At 40.1% G+C, this 18,763-nt stretch overlaps 1 protein-coding gene across 7 annotated transcripts in view; it reads right to left on the reverse strand.

The window, feature by feature from the left end:
- Positions 1-18,763, reverse strand: part of LOC118737427 (rho GTPase-activating protein 7) — a 396,184-nt gene that overhangs the window by 131,472 nt on the left and 245,949 nt on the right. For all 7 annotated transcript variants that reach the window (XM_036467902.1, XM_036467901.1, XM_036467907.1 and 4 more), the window contains one exon: positions 15,895-17,985. In XM_036467902.1, the coding sequence (XP_036323795.1) occupies positions 15,895-17,932 (2,038 nt within the window). In that variant the 5' untranslated portion in view covers positions 17,933-17,985. The remainder of the gene's footprint in view (positions 1-15,894; positions 17,986-18,763) is intronic.

Consider the following 18,763-nt stretch of genomic DNA (forward strand, 5'->3'; position numbering starts at 1 on the left):
GGGATCTGGTCCACTGACTCATGTCGTTTCTGTGATAGGACCGCTGAGACTTCCGAGCACATAATCCTCGAATGCGACGCAGTGGCGAGGAGAAGAGAGAAATACCTGGGGTCACTAAACCAGCAGCCGAATCACATGCACTCGATGTCACCCAACGATCTATTGGGTTTTCTAAGGGAGTTAGGACTGCTCGAGGTGCTGTAAGGAGCAAGAGGGCACAATAGATCTCGTGGTCGCAGTGCATCCCTCAACTGAATATCTATCTATCTATGTTCAGTTTGAACGTTTGGTGCACTTGTATGTACATTTTGAGCTAAACTCATGAAACATTTCTAGACACCACCACTCTGTGAGAGTCTCGTTCTTTGTAAAACTCTAGAACGGTTTCTTAGGGACTCATCTCAGGCTTACATTTTCGATGCAAAGAAATGTCCAATTTTAGCCGCTCAAACTTTAACCGATTTGGTGCTAGTGCTTTTCGGAAAATTGGCCACCTTATTGCTGCAGGGTTAAAATAGTGCCAGGCAAAAACGAACGCACGCATATAAAAAATTATTCGCTTGTGAACGGTGGTATTTTCGAGTGTGTGTGAATTGCCGATTTAGTCTGTGTGAAAAATACGATCATTGTCGGGCTGTCTGGCACCAGCTTAGTATAACCTCCTTTTAATGGTAACTGATGTGATATACCGCGTGCATCTCATCGTTCATCGTCACTGTAACCGGGTGTCTGGTACATTGCAATGTATGGATTCGTCCACAGACAGGAAACGGTGCAAAACCTTGTTCCCACTGAAGTTCAAAATCGACCAACATTCCTTTGGGGTACTCATACATTTGCGCTTCTCGTCGATAGCTTTCATGTCCAAACACGAATTGTCATGTAAAATGAAATCCATCCGCTCAGTTCAGATGTCTATAGCCTCTAGGCATCACAATGTTCTATTCTCTGAACGGCTAATTCTTTCCATGGAGATGATCTACCATTTCTGGCGTGACGACTTCTTTGGCGGCCTGGGCGTTCGGCGTCAGATGGGCTCGTATGACCACAAAGCAATTCAGTAAACCATTTACCAACCATTGAAGTTGATGATTTAGAGCGCCAATAGTATTCATTAGCTTTTCCTCCCCGAGGTTTTTTAAGACGACATTTTGTTTTTTGAAAGACTCCGACCTTGGCACCTCTATGACCAATAGGCCCTGTTAGTATTACCGCGATAGGCTTTTTGTGGTTTGAAAAGCCTCAGCAAAGTTTTTGTTTTTTGGGCATTCTGAAAACAAGAATTTAGGAGAATATTCGTTGTTTAAGCTCAAGTTTCCAAAACTCTTTTCTCGCGCCTTTTTTAACGTCCTCTTTACACGAAACACCGTTACGTTCAACGACCTAGCTTGGATTGACGCGGTTTGGTCTAAGCGTTTTTAAAAGGTTCATACACAATCCTCAACACATAAAGAACTAATTGTTGATAACCCAAAATCACAGCTGGTTTGTCTACAATAACGGTATTGAATACTTAAACCAGGCACTTGCAAAAACTGTTTGCACTTCCTACAATGAAGTTAGCAAATTTTTTAGACTTACTCTCTTGAGGACAGTTCAACAAACTGCTTTCAAGCGGGGGTAGTTATATAAGCGGCCTTCTGATTTCACCATGCAGGAGCTTCTAAACAAAGCTGCTCTTGTCAAACTTTGAGCAAGTAGTTTTTATTTGTAATCCATTATAAAAAAAGTGAATTATGTGCATAATCTATCACTTAGCCTAAGAACTGTGGTCAAGCTGGCATATTTAACTCCGTTCTCTGTTTCGGAATCTGAAAAAATGGCTCACCACTGAAAAAATTTGTATTTTGGTCCCTGTGGAAAGGATGTAATTAAAAACCCGCTGGAGCCAAAAGAAGATTACTTTGAGAAATTAAATTCGTTTGTTTGTCAAAAAATAAAAAATCGTATTTCGCCAAGAGCACAACAAAAAAGAAAAATATATAAAAACCAAATTTTATACCACATAAATGTTTATCACAATTTCGTCGATGCTACCAACACCAATGTTGGTGATCACAGCCGCGTCGATAAACGCTTGGAAGCAGACAAATCCCTTCGTTATCTGATTTACATTTCAAAATGATTTATGTTTTGAATTAAAGCTAAAGAATAAAAGCAAAAAAAAATATACATATATATTATACAAACCTCCTCTAGGTTAACAAGGGAAAACAACAAACAATGTGAGGAACGTTTAAACCAGAGAACACTTTGACCCATAAAACCAACAAAGTTGTGAAATAAAGCAGCGGCTTAACAAAAAGAGGCATTCAAAACGCAAATTTGAGGCAAGTAACTGGACTTATGCGACGTCCCACTGAGGGGCAATATGTTGGCTGTGCACTTTTTTTAAACAATATATACATACATATATATGTATGTATGTAGCTGTATATTTGTTTTGATTTTATTGCGCATGCGTGCGTTCGATTAACTCTTGATTAAAATGTACGTAGACCTGTAGCTGCTCCTCCAGCGCATTTCTCTGATCGACCGATCGACCGACCCCTCAATGAAAATCTGATATTGCGCGTCTGCCACTGCTCGTTACACAATTCATTCGTCGACATCGTAAATCAACGGACGCAACAAGCGCAGACACACATTTTTAGGTAAATATATATGGATGAGTTTGTACGAGTATGTATGCTCCATTTACGTACATTGTATAAATTTGTAAGGCGGCATACATGCAGTTGGTACTTTACAGTTTGGTACATGCATTGTGTTTGTGCCCTGCAAGGAAGGGGTTTCGACATAGCTTCCACGGAACCGTGACAGATGTACATACTACATACATAAGTTCCAGAAATTACTACCATTGTTCGAAATTTGGTCCCTGGAAGTTAATTCAGTCATAGCTTCTACAGATTTGATTCATGGACGATATGCCAGATGTAAGTTCAATGATCATTTTGTAATAAATTGGCCGCTCACCGCTCACAAATTGATTAGATCCAATTTTTAAAAAATCTTAATTTTCACGTGTGTTTTCTTTTTAGAAAATGTTAACTGAACTGTCTGTTTTCAGTTTCAGAATACGTACCACTTCGGCTGTAGAAAGCAGCATTAAGCTCTACCCAGAATTACTGCGTACGACGGTAAAGCGGTCGGCGGTAAGTGAATAGCTGAACAGTTGCCGCTTGGAAATCCGTCAGAGTAAACACAATCTCGGCGCATGACTGCTTACGCCAGTTGTCATTTTGATGTAAAAATAATAAAAATTACTACAATCAACATTAAGCCGTCCCGGCTGGGCGGTAAAAGTAGAAATAAATTTAAATCCAATTTCGTCCTCCAAACTTTATTAACTTAAAAAGATAAAATTTATTTAAAGCGCATTTTCAGTACCTATTCGTCCTTGTAAACCAAAAAAACTTTTTGTTTTTAAATTCTACAAAATTTACTCTCTACTTTAGTACCCATATTATTATTCTGCATACATTGATAACTGATTTTTTTAATTAATATTTTTTTGTATTAATCATATCTTTAAAACTTCAAAGCCCTTTGAAAAAAAATCCTTACGCCTGAGGGAAAAACTAAAAACGCAGTTTTACTATATTTGGCCCAGAAGTTCTGTGAGTAAATCGAATCTTCTGTTTTTTTTGTCGCACGGCGTAATGTTACTTATTATTATTTTTTAATGTTAATTAAACGTTTCGGCCAAATATTATTTTTATAATAAAATCCAAGTAGTAGCTGGTCAAAAAATATTGATAAACACTGCTATAAAGAGAAGAATTTGGAACTACAAAAAGGGATGTTTCTAAATTCTCAAGAACCGAACCAGCTCGACGATAGTGCGTTTTCCTATAGGGTGCAGCGTATTACAAGCTACATATGCACATATTTACAACATTTGTAGGGATATAGTGTAAATGTATGTAAAAATGCAAGCTCATAGATACACATATGTATGTGTGTACATATATTGATCGATCAGCCAGGCTTTTTTGCTCGACGTCAATTTAAATAAAGCACAAACCGCTGCTTGGGAGGTCTGCTGTTTCGCCGGGCAGTTTACGCGTCTTCCGCTTTTGTTACTCGCTACATATACATATGTATGCACACACATATTTGTGGGGTTATGTATATTTGTACATGGATACCATATATTTTTTCTTGCAAAAACATAAAGAGACACTAGCGCAGAAGCGATCGCCATTATGTGCGGGGGGTGGGAAAAGGAGGTCAGGTCAAGCCATCATTGCCAGCAATTTTATATTGTAAAATTTGTTTTCGTTGTGTTCGTCGGCCGGCAAGCGGAGGACTTTCTTTTACCTCGGGAATTTTTACACAATTTCCAATTTCAAGTTTCTCACAAGCAAAAAAAATAAAACTAAGAAAACAAAAAAATTAATAAATTGAAAACTCAATTGTTTTTAAGCGCGTATTAATTGCTCAATTTTAGCAACAAAAAAAAATTTATGAAAATTTCTTTAAGTTTGTTTCATGCCTGATTTCAAGATAAAAATTTATATGCACTCAAAAAATGCGAAAATAATCCATTAGAAAAAAACTTGTTTTTCGTTTTTGCGTAAAAAAACACTAATGGCTACATTTACATAAGATAAGTGAGCGCACAATGCATATACCACCCATTAACATAACGCCACTTACATAAGTACATACATATATACATATATACATATATACAAATGTATGTCTGTACAGTGTTTGTGTATAAGTACTGCCGCTTGTAATCCAGTCGACAATCCGCGCGCTTTTGTCCGCACTATTCGCGGCCAAATGCGAAAATGGTATTTTAATTGACTTGCAAATGTTTACATTTCAATTACCACATTCGACCAAAGTAACCAGTAACGAGCATGGCTGAAGAAAACGGCGCGTGACAGTAGCAAAAAAAAAAGTTTATTTTTTATTGGACATTAATTTTCGTTTGTTGTGTTTGTTATGCGTTTTTTATGATTTTGAACATTTCTTTTTTTTTGCGGCGCGTATTGAAAATGGGTGTGTTCTAAGACACGAATTTTAAATTTGTTACTCACAGAAGTTGATTGATTTTGTTGCCGCCTCGAGTGAACACAAATAGCCATTGGTAATTTTTTCTGAATATTTTTAAGGGCATTATCTGCTTTGTATACATTTTATGAAATTTAAATTTTTTTTGGAATAAAAGTGAAACAACTTTAGCAAAAATTTTAAATCAATTGATTGCCAAAGGTATATTGCGTTTTTATATAAAAATTATCGATTAAGTTTTACTATAAATATTTCCAAAATTGAGTATTTTAGCCTATTTTACTAATTAGATAATGTTAGATTAATCTGGCTGGCTGTGCGCTACGCAAATATCGTCCGAGTTTTAGCAGTATCAGTTCAAAATCCAAACTTAGGTAGACCTACGCTAGGCATCAAAAACGGCTGCCAATGATTTTAGCAAATCTAAAGCCTTGTTTTCACTATGTCAAATTCAATGACATATGTCGTCAAATAAATGAAAACACATTGTCAAATGCGATTAGAAAACGGTATATCGACTGAGTTAGATCAGGATAGGTCTTCAGTCGTATACATGCGCGCTATACCAGCTATATGTTCGCTTTTGGCCCATAATATCATCAGCGAAGGTGCGGATGAAAGAGATAAACTTGTGTCAAAATATGTCGACAAATTTTGATGTCAAAATATGACATAGTGAAAACCAGCCTTAAGAGTCGTCTAGAGTCTCACTTTTGCTAAATCTTTCAGTGTTTACGTAGGCATTTTAGTCGAGTGCTTAACGCATATACATATTATAAATTAGTCAGAGCGGTTAAGCAAAAGCTGGGTGCTCGATGACAACTGATTTCGCTGAAAGGTTTTCTAACTCGAGGTCTAATCGCGGAGAGTTTAACATTATTTCTAAAGCCCCCGTATTCAGAGACAAAGCCATAAGAAATCACGATCTCCAAAATATTGTTCACTATGTACATTAAATCCCCATAAAGTACAACGCGTTACAGCAGTTCGCTATTGAAGATCTCCCAAAAGCATATTTCGTTCAGGTCAGGAATGTAAAGCTTCCTTGGAAAAAGTACCACACCACTCAAGTATTACTTTTAAGTTTAACTTTTTTTTATATGCCATATCTTCCACCCGCAGTGAAACCCCAGAAATCTGCTATTTCTTCTTATTGTTTCAAAATCTATTGATATCGCTTTTTTGTTTGCTGGATTAAGACCTATAGGATATCTCACAAAAGGAAGGAACTAGGGTCCTAACGTTTAACGCCTAGTCTGAGCGGCGATTGTGTTATTATGAGAAGCTGTTTCATGGAAGAAATACACTCGGAGGCGACGCTTGCCACTACTGCCTGCCGAGGGGTGACTGTTATTAGAAAAATTTTGATCTTTTTCTTTTGTTGTTAGGCGGAAACTTCGCGCGGTCCTAGGCCCTGCGGAATGGTAGAACGCACTTCTAACCATTACCGGTATGTGATATTAATAAGTAAAAACTTGTTAGGGTACCAAAAATTTAAAAAGAACTAAATCAAGTTAAAGTCCGAGATTTACACAGTAACGTCCTTATTATTATACTTACTCAGATTCATTTTTCATTCGACTGTATTGATTAAATGTTTGCACTAAATGTCATACAGAGGTCTCTGTACAGGATTGCCTCTAAACCCTATACACATGTATACTTATAGGCAAGTTGCTGCAATAAAACAGTAATATGCATATAAGTACGAGCATGCTTGAATGCAGATCAAAAGGGGCGCTGACTGCTGCTGCAAGCTGCGTGTGGCACAATCGAGCGTTCACAATGATTTGTGCATACCATTTGTCAATTGTTTTACAATTAGCTTGAAAGCTTAATTTGCAAATATTTGAATAATTAATCAAATTTTTTAAAACAATCATTTATTTCAATTAATGACAGGCGATCTCGTGCTGCTGATAGAATTGACACTAGAAAAAGAAATAAGTATGTACATATGTATGAATGTATGTATGTATGAGTGTTTGTTCAAAAGTTGAGTGATTCAAGCGGACTTACATTATGTGGCGGCTTAGTTTAAACAAACTTAGATCAAAAATATTTAAGCTTTAATGCCGAAATTCTGTGGTGCATTAGCCCGGCGCCAATAAACATGGCTGTATTTCACCTGAGGCGTTTTCTAGTTTTAATCACTCAAAGTCTACACCTAGATAGTTTTAATAATATTTTACCCCTTCATGAACCAACTGAGTTTTCTTTATCAGTGTGACTTCAGACCTGGTAAGTCTGGCATTAACTAAATTTTCACAGTACATCAAATCCTTTTTTTTTTTTTTTTTGATAGCAAGAAGAGAAGCTGTCTGTATGACACCATGTCCAAATTTGGGATCCCGCAAAAGTAATAGGTTATATAGAGCGACGTTGAGCGTAACCGTATATCAGCTCCGTTCGAATTTGGCTGGGTCTCTCCGCGGCGTTTGAGACCAAATGAGATTTTAAATAAAGCGATTCACTCTGCTGCGACTTTTTCACTCTGATGTTAGAAAGCGTAATAAATATTACATAAGGACTATGACGAAGAGAAATGAGAAGACCTTTGGTGCTTTTAACACAACTATTCTACGCAATATCTATGGCCTTATTCGCGTGGGCGACCGGTGCCGAAGAAGATGAATGAGGAACTATACGAGCTTTTCAGCAACATGAACATAGTTGAACGCATAAACGCATACGATTGCGCTGGCTTGCACATGGTGTACGCATGGCGGACGACACACCGGTGAAAATATACCTTGACTCCGCACCCATGGATGGAAAACGGCAGCAAGGGCGCCCACGAACACAATGGAAGGACTAGACTGACCTCTCTATTTAGGGTTTACAAAGCAACCTGTTAAAAATTTTTAAATAGTACAAGAACAAACCTCACCTTCCTTATAACGGTATATTTTTTTAAAACACTAAACCATCGGGCTTTCCGAAACCGGCAAATTTCTACCCGGATGTGTCGCAGCTTGACGGCAGTTTTTCATTAAAACTTAGTTTAGGCTTCAAGATCCCTGTGTTGTTTCCCAAGCAGAGCTGGGAAGAGGCTAAATACCACACCGAATCGTCGCTGTAGCAGCTGTTTGTAGAACACTGAGGTGGACTCATCTCAAAAATTTCTCTTGATTGCCTAGATTTTGTGAGACTTCGAAAAATATTTACTTAGCAATGCACGAACAAAATAAGTTGTTCCTCACGAAGATTCTTCATTTTACCGAAAAAATTGACTGCTATGAGGTTGTAATAACGACCACAAATATCGTGATTCGCTAATTTAGATTTTCTTAACCATAACTAAAATTTTCGTTTGGATTTTCTTTGGCTTTATCTTTACGTCCGTTTAGCTTCTTCTCTGGAAAAGTTCTGGCAACACTGAGTGCAATATGGGACAAGGTATGACGGGCAATTTTATTCGACGCAGTCTTTATAATAAACACTAGAAAGGAAGTATAAGATGTGATTAACGATTACACCATAACTCGCCGCGCCTGTTAATAAAAAAGTCTCCTCAACCTAAAGCCAAAAGTAGCACCGCTTCCGCAAAGCTCTTATCTTCGCCCAATATAACGATTAATTATTCCAATCATTTATTTGCGCTTTTATCCAAATTACACATCAGCGATATGCGGAAATCTCAGAAAACTATCACACAGCTGGAACACAACAACAAAGCCAGCCAAGACAGGCCATGCTAATAATGCACTTGCCAATCTTGGCCGGCGATAAGCCAGAGCAGCAAGAAAACCGAAAACTGAAAAGCGAAAAGCGATCTATCACGGCAATTTGTTTAAACCAATTAGGCTTTTGTCAGTTGCCTGAGTAGCGATGGCGTTTCGGCTATGGCGACGGTAATGGTGGTGGTGGTGGTGGTGGAGTTTGGTGGTGGTGGTGGTGGTGGAGTTTGGTGGTGTCTAGTGCTAGCAATTGCACATAAAAGCTGATACTTTCGCACTTACATACATACACAGGCGGCCAGACGCGGCAAGTAGTATTAGTTGAATTAGTAGATTACACAAAGAAAGTGCCACAATCAACTAGGCCACGCGGGTGCTGGTTCGAAGGAGGCAATGGAGGAAAGCTGCTGCGCAGGCGCTATCTTGACTTCGTATCGAGCATTAAAGGCAATTCATCTTAAAACACTAATTGAGGACTACCACAACATGGCTTATGGTGCAGCTAATGCTGCCACACACACACACACACACACTGCCAAGCGACAACATGCAACAAAGAGGACAGCAACAATGATAATAACGGCAAGGCAGTGTGCATGGTGAAGGAATAATAAACAAAAGAAGTAAACAGAAAAAAGGAATAAGTAGAAAAAATAGGAGTTTTAAGAAAAAAAACGTAGTCGACAAAAAAAGGAATCACAACAGCAAACAAGAGATAACAACAATGCTGCTATCAACAATAATAATAAAAAAGAATCCACATACACTACTCTTGTTGTCATTATCGCCAGGGACGCGTAGCAAATCCACAGAAGAAGGCAGCTGACAAGACTATGTTGTAATTTAGAGGAGATTAAGATTAATTTTCAAACGCCTCTGGGACACGACGTCGATGGGTGCAGACAAGAAAAATAAAGCGCAACCAAAGCGAAATGAGGTATAGACAAAGTTGGCATGGTCGTTGAGTGAGACTGGTTGTTCGGTTGAATGGTAAACCTAAAACAAAAACCGAGACATTGACGAGGTAAACAAGGAAATTAAGGAGTTCGAGGGAAGGAAGACAAGCAGGCAATCCACCAGACGGTCAGTTGGGGCAGAGAGACGACAGCAGCATACTTTCCACACGACGCTGCTTGATGAAGGCTTGAACTTTTATTAAACTCCAGTCAAAGGTACTTAAAAATAACAAGTTCATGACGCGACGCAATGTCTAAGGAGACTGCGACAAAAAAGAGTGACCACAACAAAAGCAAAGCAAAAGAAAAATATTGAAACAAAAGGTGTGCTTGTGGCTATGAAGCGCCCGTGTCCTGCCAAGTCATTTCAGCCCAGCCAGACAATGTAGGCTGTGCTGTGGCAATGCATGCAAAATAGCGATGCCAAAAGTTGAGCCACTACAATCGGCCTGCACTCTCGCACAAAAAACCAATCGCTGCGCACCCTTATTATTTGCCGATTAATACATAGCAGTCGCTGTAACGCGCCGCGACAAAATGCACTTGGACGCAATTATGCTGGTCAATGTGCCTGCGAATGTATGTACATACTTGGAAACGCTTCGCCGGCCGACGTCATCAACCCAACGCTCTTTACCACGATGGCATCGCATAGCCATAATAGCTATCGTTAGCATTGGCAAATGTGGCAGCATAACTTAATATCAAAACTTTGTGCCTATGCTGTCGCAGCATTCAGTCTATAATGCGATTCCTTGAATTATTGGCTGTGGTGTCGTCTGATGCCGGTGTAGTGCGAGTGAAGTGCATGCCAAGCCGAAGGTGGCATGCGTGCAACAGACACACACCAGACGCATGCGTGCCGGCGTTACAAATGCAATGCCTTGCATGAGCGCAAACGCACACAACAGCGCCCGTATTTCATGCAAAATATTTACGATGCATATTTTTTACGTTCACCCTTTTTTCCAACGGCAGCCTGCAGGCAATGACGGCTATAAAAAGTCAACAATTTGCAACAGTGACGATGGCTACGGCGACGATGTGCGACAACAACGATAACGGCAATATTAAAAGCAGCGTGCCACTAGAAGAGAGACTACAACAGGACACATACATACATATGTATGTATGTAATGCGAGTACTAAGGCGGCCAGGAAGGCGATGACTACGCGAATATGCTTCGCTGATCAAGTTAGCTAGGCCTATGTACGTTGTACGTTGTACTCGTACATTCGCAATATGCGTAGTGGCTAGTGGCTTTCGCCTATCTTATATGCCCCCTCATCTTAGTTGCCTGTCTAGTTGTCGTCTTAAAGAGCTTGACTCGCTGTCGCGCGCTATCCACCTCACTGTTGTGTTGGCCATAAGCGTAGGCAATATTCGCACCACTTGACCGAGCCTATTTTTATCTGAAATGCACTTCTTTCAAGCCTCATTTGCCTATCAAATTGTTATAATACTAGCTTATTTTGTTGGCAAGACATAGTGAGTGCAGTCGTTGCACGAAACGCTGAGAGGCATTGAGTTGAGTGTAGAGTAAGTACATATGTACATATGTATGTGTGTGTAAATAATTTAAAGTTGTATTTTAGAAAAATAGCGGTATAATTTTACTTCATACCATTTTTTGGAAGGGTTACAACTAAGCAACGAAGTTAAATATAGAAGTTTTTTGATGAGTAAACATCGCAGTTCTCGGTAAGGTAAGCGGAAAATTTGTAATTGCTTCTTTCGGTCGAAATATTTTTATAAGGTGATATTTGAAACCCAACCGAGGTGATTAATATTTTCAGAAATATTTTGGCGGAGGTCCAAAATTGTAACAGATTTTATAAATCTGATGGAAGAACAGTACCGATTTGTTCTTTGTTTTTGTTTTTGTATAAAGAGTGATGCACCCTAATGTACATATGTTAACAAAACGGCATGTCGGTGAACATTGGCGTGTGCATTATAACTAAAAGGAAACCTTTTAAAAGAAATGAATAAATTATATCCACGGTATTTTTTTCAGACGCACTTTCGACGTCTAGTGAGTACTTGTGCGAGTAATCGTATAATACAACTAAACTATAATCGGTTCATGGGGTAAAATATTAACTTGAAAATTTAAAAAAAAAATTAAATATTAAATAATAGTCAAGACAACCATAGGTATCTAATTCCCAGCACTGAATTTTTGATTCAATATTTGCGCATTTCTTCATTTCACTTGCATATAAATACATACATACATATGTATGTAAATATCATTTGCATATTGTTACTTTGCAATTATTAGATATTTATTATGATCAGACCCTTACCATAGCCTAGCTCCAATATTAGCTAAGTGTACATATGTATATGTATGTAAGCGCGCGCATGCGCATGTGTATAAACATATGTACATAAATCAAATTAAATGCATTAAAATGCGCATGGGACTGCACCCAGCGCATAACAACAACAACAACAATAACAACAATGCATTAAGGTGACAACATAAATACCAAGTGACACTCTTGCCATACAGTAAATAAAACCATTAATGCTTTGCAATAAGTTTACCATACAGCCAGCTATGCTCGTAGAAATATTCAGCTGAAAATGCAGCAAAATTTCTGGGCCTTTTTTCTTTACAGCGATCCAAAAATTGCAATAAATGCGCTCGTTATTTGACGCTTAATTGATTCGCCGGCTGGTGTTTGGTAGTTTACAGAGAGAGCTGCACGCACGCAATCTTACGCACCACACCAACGCAAATGTTTGAATTTTCAGCTGGTGCGCGCAATGAATCGCTAATGTGCAGAGGTGGGCACTACCACAATCAAGCGTGAGCTAAAAGTGAGAATGTGTTAGTGTGCCTAATTCATTTTGCATGCTGTCGTGTTCTCATCGCTGCGCTCTCGCTTGTATACGTACACGCGACGCTTACGCTCTTTTAGCACCTGCTAACTCTCTGCCCATGCCTGCTAATGTGTCACTCTTTTAGGAAAGCGCACCAAAACGGAATTGGAAAAACATAAAAATAAAATACATACAAAAGCATAAAAATTGCAACAACTACCTACACACATATTATTTCTTTGTATAAAAATAAGTATGAAACCCTAGCGCGGTCTGAACGCTACCTCGTTCGTTCGAACGACTGTTCGTTCTGTATTTATTGTTTTTCGAAATGCGGAAATGACACACCCAATAATTTGACTGTTTTTTTTCATTTTCTTCATGCAACTTGATTGTTGTAAATTCGCATAATTGCCAACGACTGAAAGCAGCAAGCAATGTGGCAACTCGAAAAAAGCGGAGGGCCGAGGGGGGTAGGGGGGGGTGGGGGGGCGGGATAACTACAAATGTGAGAAATAAGGGGCCACTCATTAGTGCTGCAGCCAATTGTTTTGCTCTTTTCGCGGTCGCTTTAGTTTGTAACTCGTGCGCTCGCGATACTTCTAAGCTCGGTTTCATGCAGCCGTCGTCTCCACTTTGATGACGCATCCGCTGTATGTTTTTTTTTTTTTGGAATTCGCGCACACTTACAATGGATGAGTGAGTCACTCGCTGCTTCATCAGCAGATCGACGAAAACTGCTTGCTTGCTGCCGCAGGGTATGCCATAAATACAGAGCATGAAAACAAAAAACTATCTAAAAGTTTGCACTGAGGCTTCGTTCACTGGCGCATTGGGTCACTAGAATGTTCTTGCTTGCTTATTATTCTCTCCTCTTTACGTAACAATTACAATGTTGTTATTTGATTTGCTTTTAATTACATTATGCCGATTTGCAAATTCAAAAATATTATTTTTTTTTGTAGCCGGTAGTGTTGCATCGTGACATGTGTGTAGGTTCATAGGTATTTACTTACATGCAATCTGACGGCATATCACGTTCCGCTGTCGTTCGAATTTCACTGTAATTCGATAAAGTGTTTCATGACAAGTTTTTTTTTTTTTAAGTTGTTATTTATTTTTGTAATTGCGCGCACAACAATTTCGAATGCATTTGAAAGTTGCTTGCATACTTGTTTTGGCTTTTTAATTTGTCAGCGAGCGTTTAGTTAAAGTATGCGATAATTGCAAAAATGGAATAATTTCAAGGTCTGACTGAATCCTAAGCAATGCAGCATTCCCGATGAGCAATTCTGGTAATTAGTTTGAAAAAATAATAATGGTGAAATATTTATGTGATCGAAAAATTCATTTGTGAGTCATTGCATTGCCGTTGCCTCCTCTCATATACTTTTGTATGTAAGTATCTGGATTTCCTCAATCGCTGTTACGTCAGGTTGAAGTAACTGCCGATGGACACACCGCAACGCCAGCTAACTTAGGCCCTCCATCGGGACCATTGCGGTACTATAGAGGATGTTATTAACCGCCTCTCCATACAAGCCAAAATGTGCACTTGACAAATTTGAGCAATAGGCTTATCTTCAAACAATTTACCCGAAGAGATTTTTGGGGAAATGTCGCTGGAGTGGCAGCCGGTCGTTCCGGTCACGTAGTTCCGACCGTCGTGTCCCAGTTACGTTTAGGTAAAATTTTGGTGGCTAGCCCTTATTAAAGGTCTCCCTTGAACCGTGGACATAGGTCCTTTGTGATACCACTGCGGACGGTAACTGCTAAGTTAGAGCGAGAATTGCTGAGTGCCGAGAACGAAGTTGCGCAGGCGGCAAATGTTAGTTTAGGAAACTTCCTCCGGACTTGTCGCAAAGTATGAACCCAAGTGCCTAAGCCGCAATCTAGCAAAAGCTTCCAAGTTATCGCCTTCCATACTGCTGCGATAAAAGGGGTCTGTTAAGATATTTAATATAACTGCATGAACCCCGATAGGAAAATGGCTGCTCAGTACACCCACTAGAACCGTGAAATCGCCAAAAAGACCACGCCTAGCACATGCCCTGGTTGTTCTCCAGCGTTCGCTGAGTTGACCCGAATCCCACTTTTCCAAGAGAAGTCCACAAGTACTCCCAAGTACAAGTACAAGGGAACTCCCACCATCTCTCTTCTTGGCGGTAATTCCACAAGTGTGTCGCCTATGGCCAGTTCAACAGCCACACAGTTTCCTGCGATCACAAGTCTGACAAAATAATATTTCGACGCTATCGAAAATGACTTAAGACATTCACCCACTAAGCTTCGAGCGTACCGTAAATGAGCCTAGGGCTCTAACAGCCGCCTGGCTGTCAGCAGATTTTAACCTCCCTTTACGCCATGACGCGTTACAGCAGACAACCGACTGCTTCCTTAATAGCAGCAACCTCCGCCTGAAAAACACTCCAATTAACTGGAAGCCTAAATTAAAGCTTGATGGATAGCTCTATAGGAAAGACCTCTCCTCCGACTCTTCCGTCAAGCTTACATCCGTGTAAAAGTTCAGCGGAGCGCAGTTCTTGTAGGAATGTAAGCACCGTGGTTCATGCTATATTCTTTCAAGGCGGGATTGCAAAATTCTAGTTGGGGTACTTACCAGACGTGCTCTCAGACCATTTCATGTGTTCACGTTGGAACTGATACAGATGAAGAATACATGGGATGTAACAAACCTAGTTCCAAAAGCATACTAGGACATCTCTGGCTTTCGAAAGATCCCCAACCACCTACTTTGGCTTTAATTTTTCCGCCTCACTCAAGGAAATTGCAGACCAACGAGCTAGAAAAACTACACTGAAGATGGCACAACACCGAAACTGGTTAGCCTCCAAACCAAAGTTGACAAGGGATGACGGAAATTCGTTCCAAAATAAATCGACTATAAAAATTTTAAAACACAGTAAAAAGCCCATAATGACTGTGGTTTGAGACGGCGACCTCCCTTTCTAAGTAACATAAAGGACCAACTTTTGGTCGAACTTAATAGCTATTGCCCTATCCTAGCTTCCCTTTAGGTTTTAAAATTATAAAATAAGCTTCGTTTCGAAAACGCAACCCCATAATTTTGGTACACCCGAAATTTTTTTGATAACGCGACGCGCAAAGAGAATGATCTAGTAAAGCCTACATGCTCCACACATTGCAGACCTTTCGCAGGATTCATGGTAAATCAAACGCATCCATCAAATTTCACATTACCAGCAATAAAGTTAAATCAACAAGTTACTCCTGCCGTGAGAGAGTACAGTTGAGATGCATACCATTTTTTATCTTAACCACATTTTTAACTACCTCTAAGGATATGTGTATGTACAAGCAAATAAGCTCCTAATTCTTACGTATGTTTACTTTTCAAATGTAGCTCAAAACTTACCATTTCCAGCAGCAAAAGCCGCAATACGCTGCTTAACGGATGTCCGTGGCAGCGTCGACATTGCCTGAGTTTCCTGCACAACGCTGTCCTCTGCACACGCCGCCTTCGCACCAACGTTATTATATGCTCGAGCTGTCACCGTCGCTGTGACAATGCTTTTCGTTGGCGTAGTTGGTGTGGTCGCCGGCGATGGTGATTTCGATGACTCCGTCGAAGGGGTACGCTTCACCATTGTTGTTTTGATCACAGTTGTTAGGGAAGGCGTTGTTGGGCGCGACGACGTTGGTGTTGGTGTTGGTGTTGGTGATGCGGCAGTGTTCCGCAATTGCACCGCTGATGGAACTGTCGATGCGGTTGCCGACCTACTCATTGGCGCACTGGCGGACGCGCCGGTTGTAGTATGGCCAGCCATGCTAGTCGTTGTTCTCGCGCTGTTGGGCGCAATTTCCGCTGAGGCGGTCGTTGTCGAAGCGTTGATTGCTTCGCCGTTTGTTGTCGTAGATGTCGTTGTTGTCACTGTTGCTGTTGTTGGGGTTGCTGTAACTGTCAACCCACACTCGACACGCGAATGCTTACGACTCGCCGCATTCGTTGTGGTTATTGTCATTTTATTCTGCAAATCAATTTTGTTGGCGCTTTCGTCGTCGCCGTCGTCGTCGTCGTCGTCGTCGCCGTGGCTGTCGTTTTCGCGTTTGTGGCTTTTGTTTTTGTTTTGGCTATATTTATGCTGTGTATTCGTTCGATTCGAATCGGGCGCGGTCTTCGTTGGCGCTGCTGTCGTTGTAGATGAGTCAAGCTGGCAATTAACGACGAACTCTTGTGGCTCACTACTCACTTTATGATTGTTGCTTTTGTTTTTGCAAAAATTACTGTGCAAGTGTTGTTGTTGTTGTTGTTGTTGTTGTTGGGTTTCCTTACGATTATTATTGCTATGCTTAAATTCACTTACGCTAAGTCTTTGGATTGTTTGTTGATCGCTGTTATTGTGGTTGTTAATGTTGTTGTTGTTGTTGTTGCTTTTGTCGTTGCCTAGCCCGTTACTAGCTAAATGGTTTTGTTGCTGCAGTTGCAGCTGCAGTTTCAGCGCCGTTAAATCGCCTTCATCAACAGCATTTTTATCACTTTTACTTGCACCACCCGCACAATTGTTGCTAGCAACTGTTGTTGTTGCTGTTGCAACGTTTTTTATGTCCGCCACTTCTGGCTGACAATCGCATTCAATCAGCTCGTTGTTGCCACTCTGACCGTTACCACTGGCGTTTGTGTGGCTTTTTCTATCCCAGATGTTGCTGTCAAAGCTATTGTTCTTGCTGTTGCAATTTTTGTTATTGTTATTGTTAGTTTTGCTGCTGCTGCAGTTGCTGTTGTTATGACAGCTTTTGTCATGCCGCCATTGTTGCTGTTGATCTGCTTTGAGGCATTGCATGGGCAACTCTAATCTCGATTCCAATTGTGTTTGTGGTTGTTGTTGTTGTTGTTTTTGTCGTTGCTGCAGCACTACCAATTGTTGCTGTGCATTCATTAGGTGCACTTCACAATTTCCGGCATTGTCGACAACATCGCAGATATCATCGTAATCGTCGGCATAGTTGGTGGTGATGTGTTCTTGTTCTTGTTGTTGCAATCGCTGCCACTTACCATCCCTTTCACGCTTACTATTACTACTTTTAAATCCCTTAGTGCTGGCTATCGCCGCTATGCTATTTGTGCAATAATTGTTGCTACCGTTGCGTGCGCTGCTGCTCCGTTCACTACTATTGCTACGTTTACTACTTTTGTTGTTGTTGCGGTTGCAGCTATCCCGTTGTTCCACATCATCGATGTATGAAAAATCATTACCTAGGAAAATGTTACGCGCGTCCAGGGTGGATTTCGCTTTGGGATGCTTCAAGTTGTAACGTCGACGATTCGGGCAACAACAGAATTTTGTGGCCTTCGGAGAGGTGGGCGAGGCGAGGGGTGGGAAGGAGTTGGTGGCAGTTGAGGCAGCAGCATCAGTCCATTTCTCAACTAAGGCCAACTCACGAGCCCTGGACATGTCAGCAAATGGCCATGGAGGGTTCGAAAGCGCAGGGTTGCCGATAAGCAGCTCTGAAAGGACAAAGAGAGAGAGAGAGAAAATTAATGAAAATATGTGGTATAATGCAATTTTGATAAAAAATAAATTAAGGAATAGTTGCAGATATTCTTAGATTTGTTGATCAGTAAAACAAGCCAGCAACAGCCCACAACTAAATAAATAGTTAAAGTATAACAGATAAGCTTACTCAAGTTAGTCTCGAAAACAAACTGAATACCGTATGTCGGAATTTCATTTCAAAATAAATTGACTGCCAAATTCTTATAATATAATGGCACAACTTGGTAAAAACGTCGATAACAATGTTTAACCAGAGATACGTGTTAACCAGACATTTCGTAACCGGCGCTAAGTATAGAGCTAGTTAAGTGCTACACAACGGTCCAAAGAAATAAAAAAAAAACACAAATGTTTTTCCTTGCTGTAACTCATTGAAACTTACGTATGGAAATACCCATATATGATCTGTAGGTAATATTTTTCCTAACTACGAGAAGTGGGCGGGTTGTCACGCCCACTTAAGAGTTTTCAATAGCTCTTAAAATAATCATAACAGAAACATGAAACTCGAGAAAACTCGTTATTTTGTAGCACACAATCGAAATTTAATGAAGTCGGTGAAAAAAATGGACGCAGTGCCTCGCCTACCATAAAAGTTTGAATATAAAGGTACGTCGGGCAAAATGGTATATCTATTTATTTTCTGATCATAACTTCGAAAATGTGAATGCGAAGTTTTTAATCTGAGAAAAGTTCAAAAGTGACACTTCAGAAAACAGGTGGGTAATG

This window comes from Rhagoletis pomonella, unplaced genomic scaffold, assembly GCF_013731165.1.
Source record: "Rhagoletis pomonella isolate Grant_MI unplaced genomic scaffold, Rhpom_1.0 Rhpom_scaffold_00004, whole genome shotgun sequence".
Lineage (NCBI taxonomy): Eukaryota > Metazoa > Arthropoda > Insecta > Diptera > Tephritidae > Rhagoletis > Rhagoletis pomonella.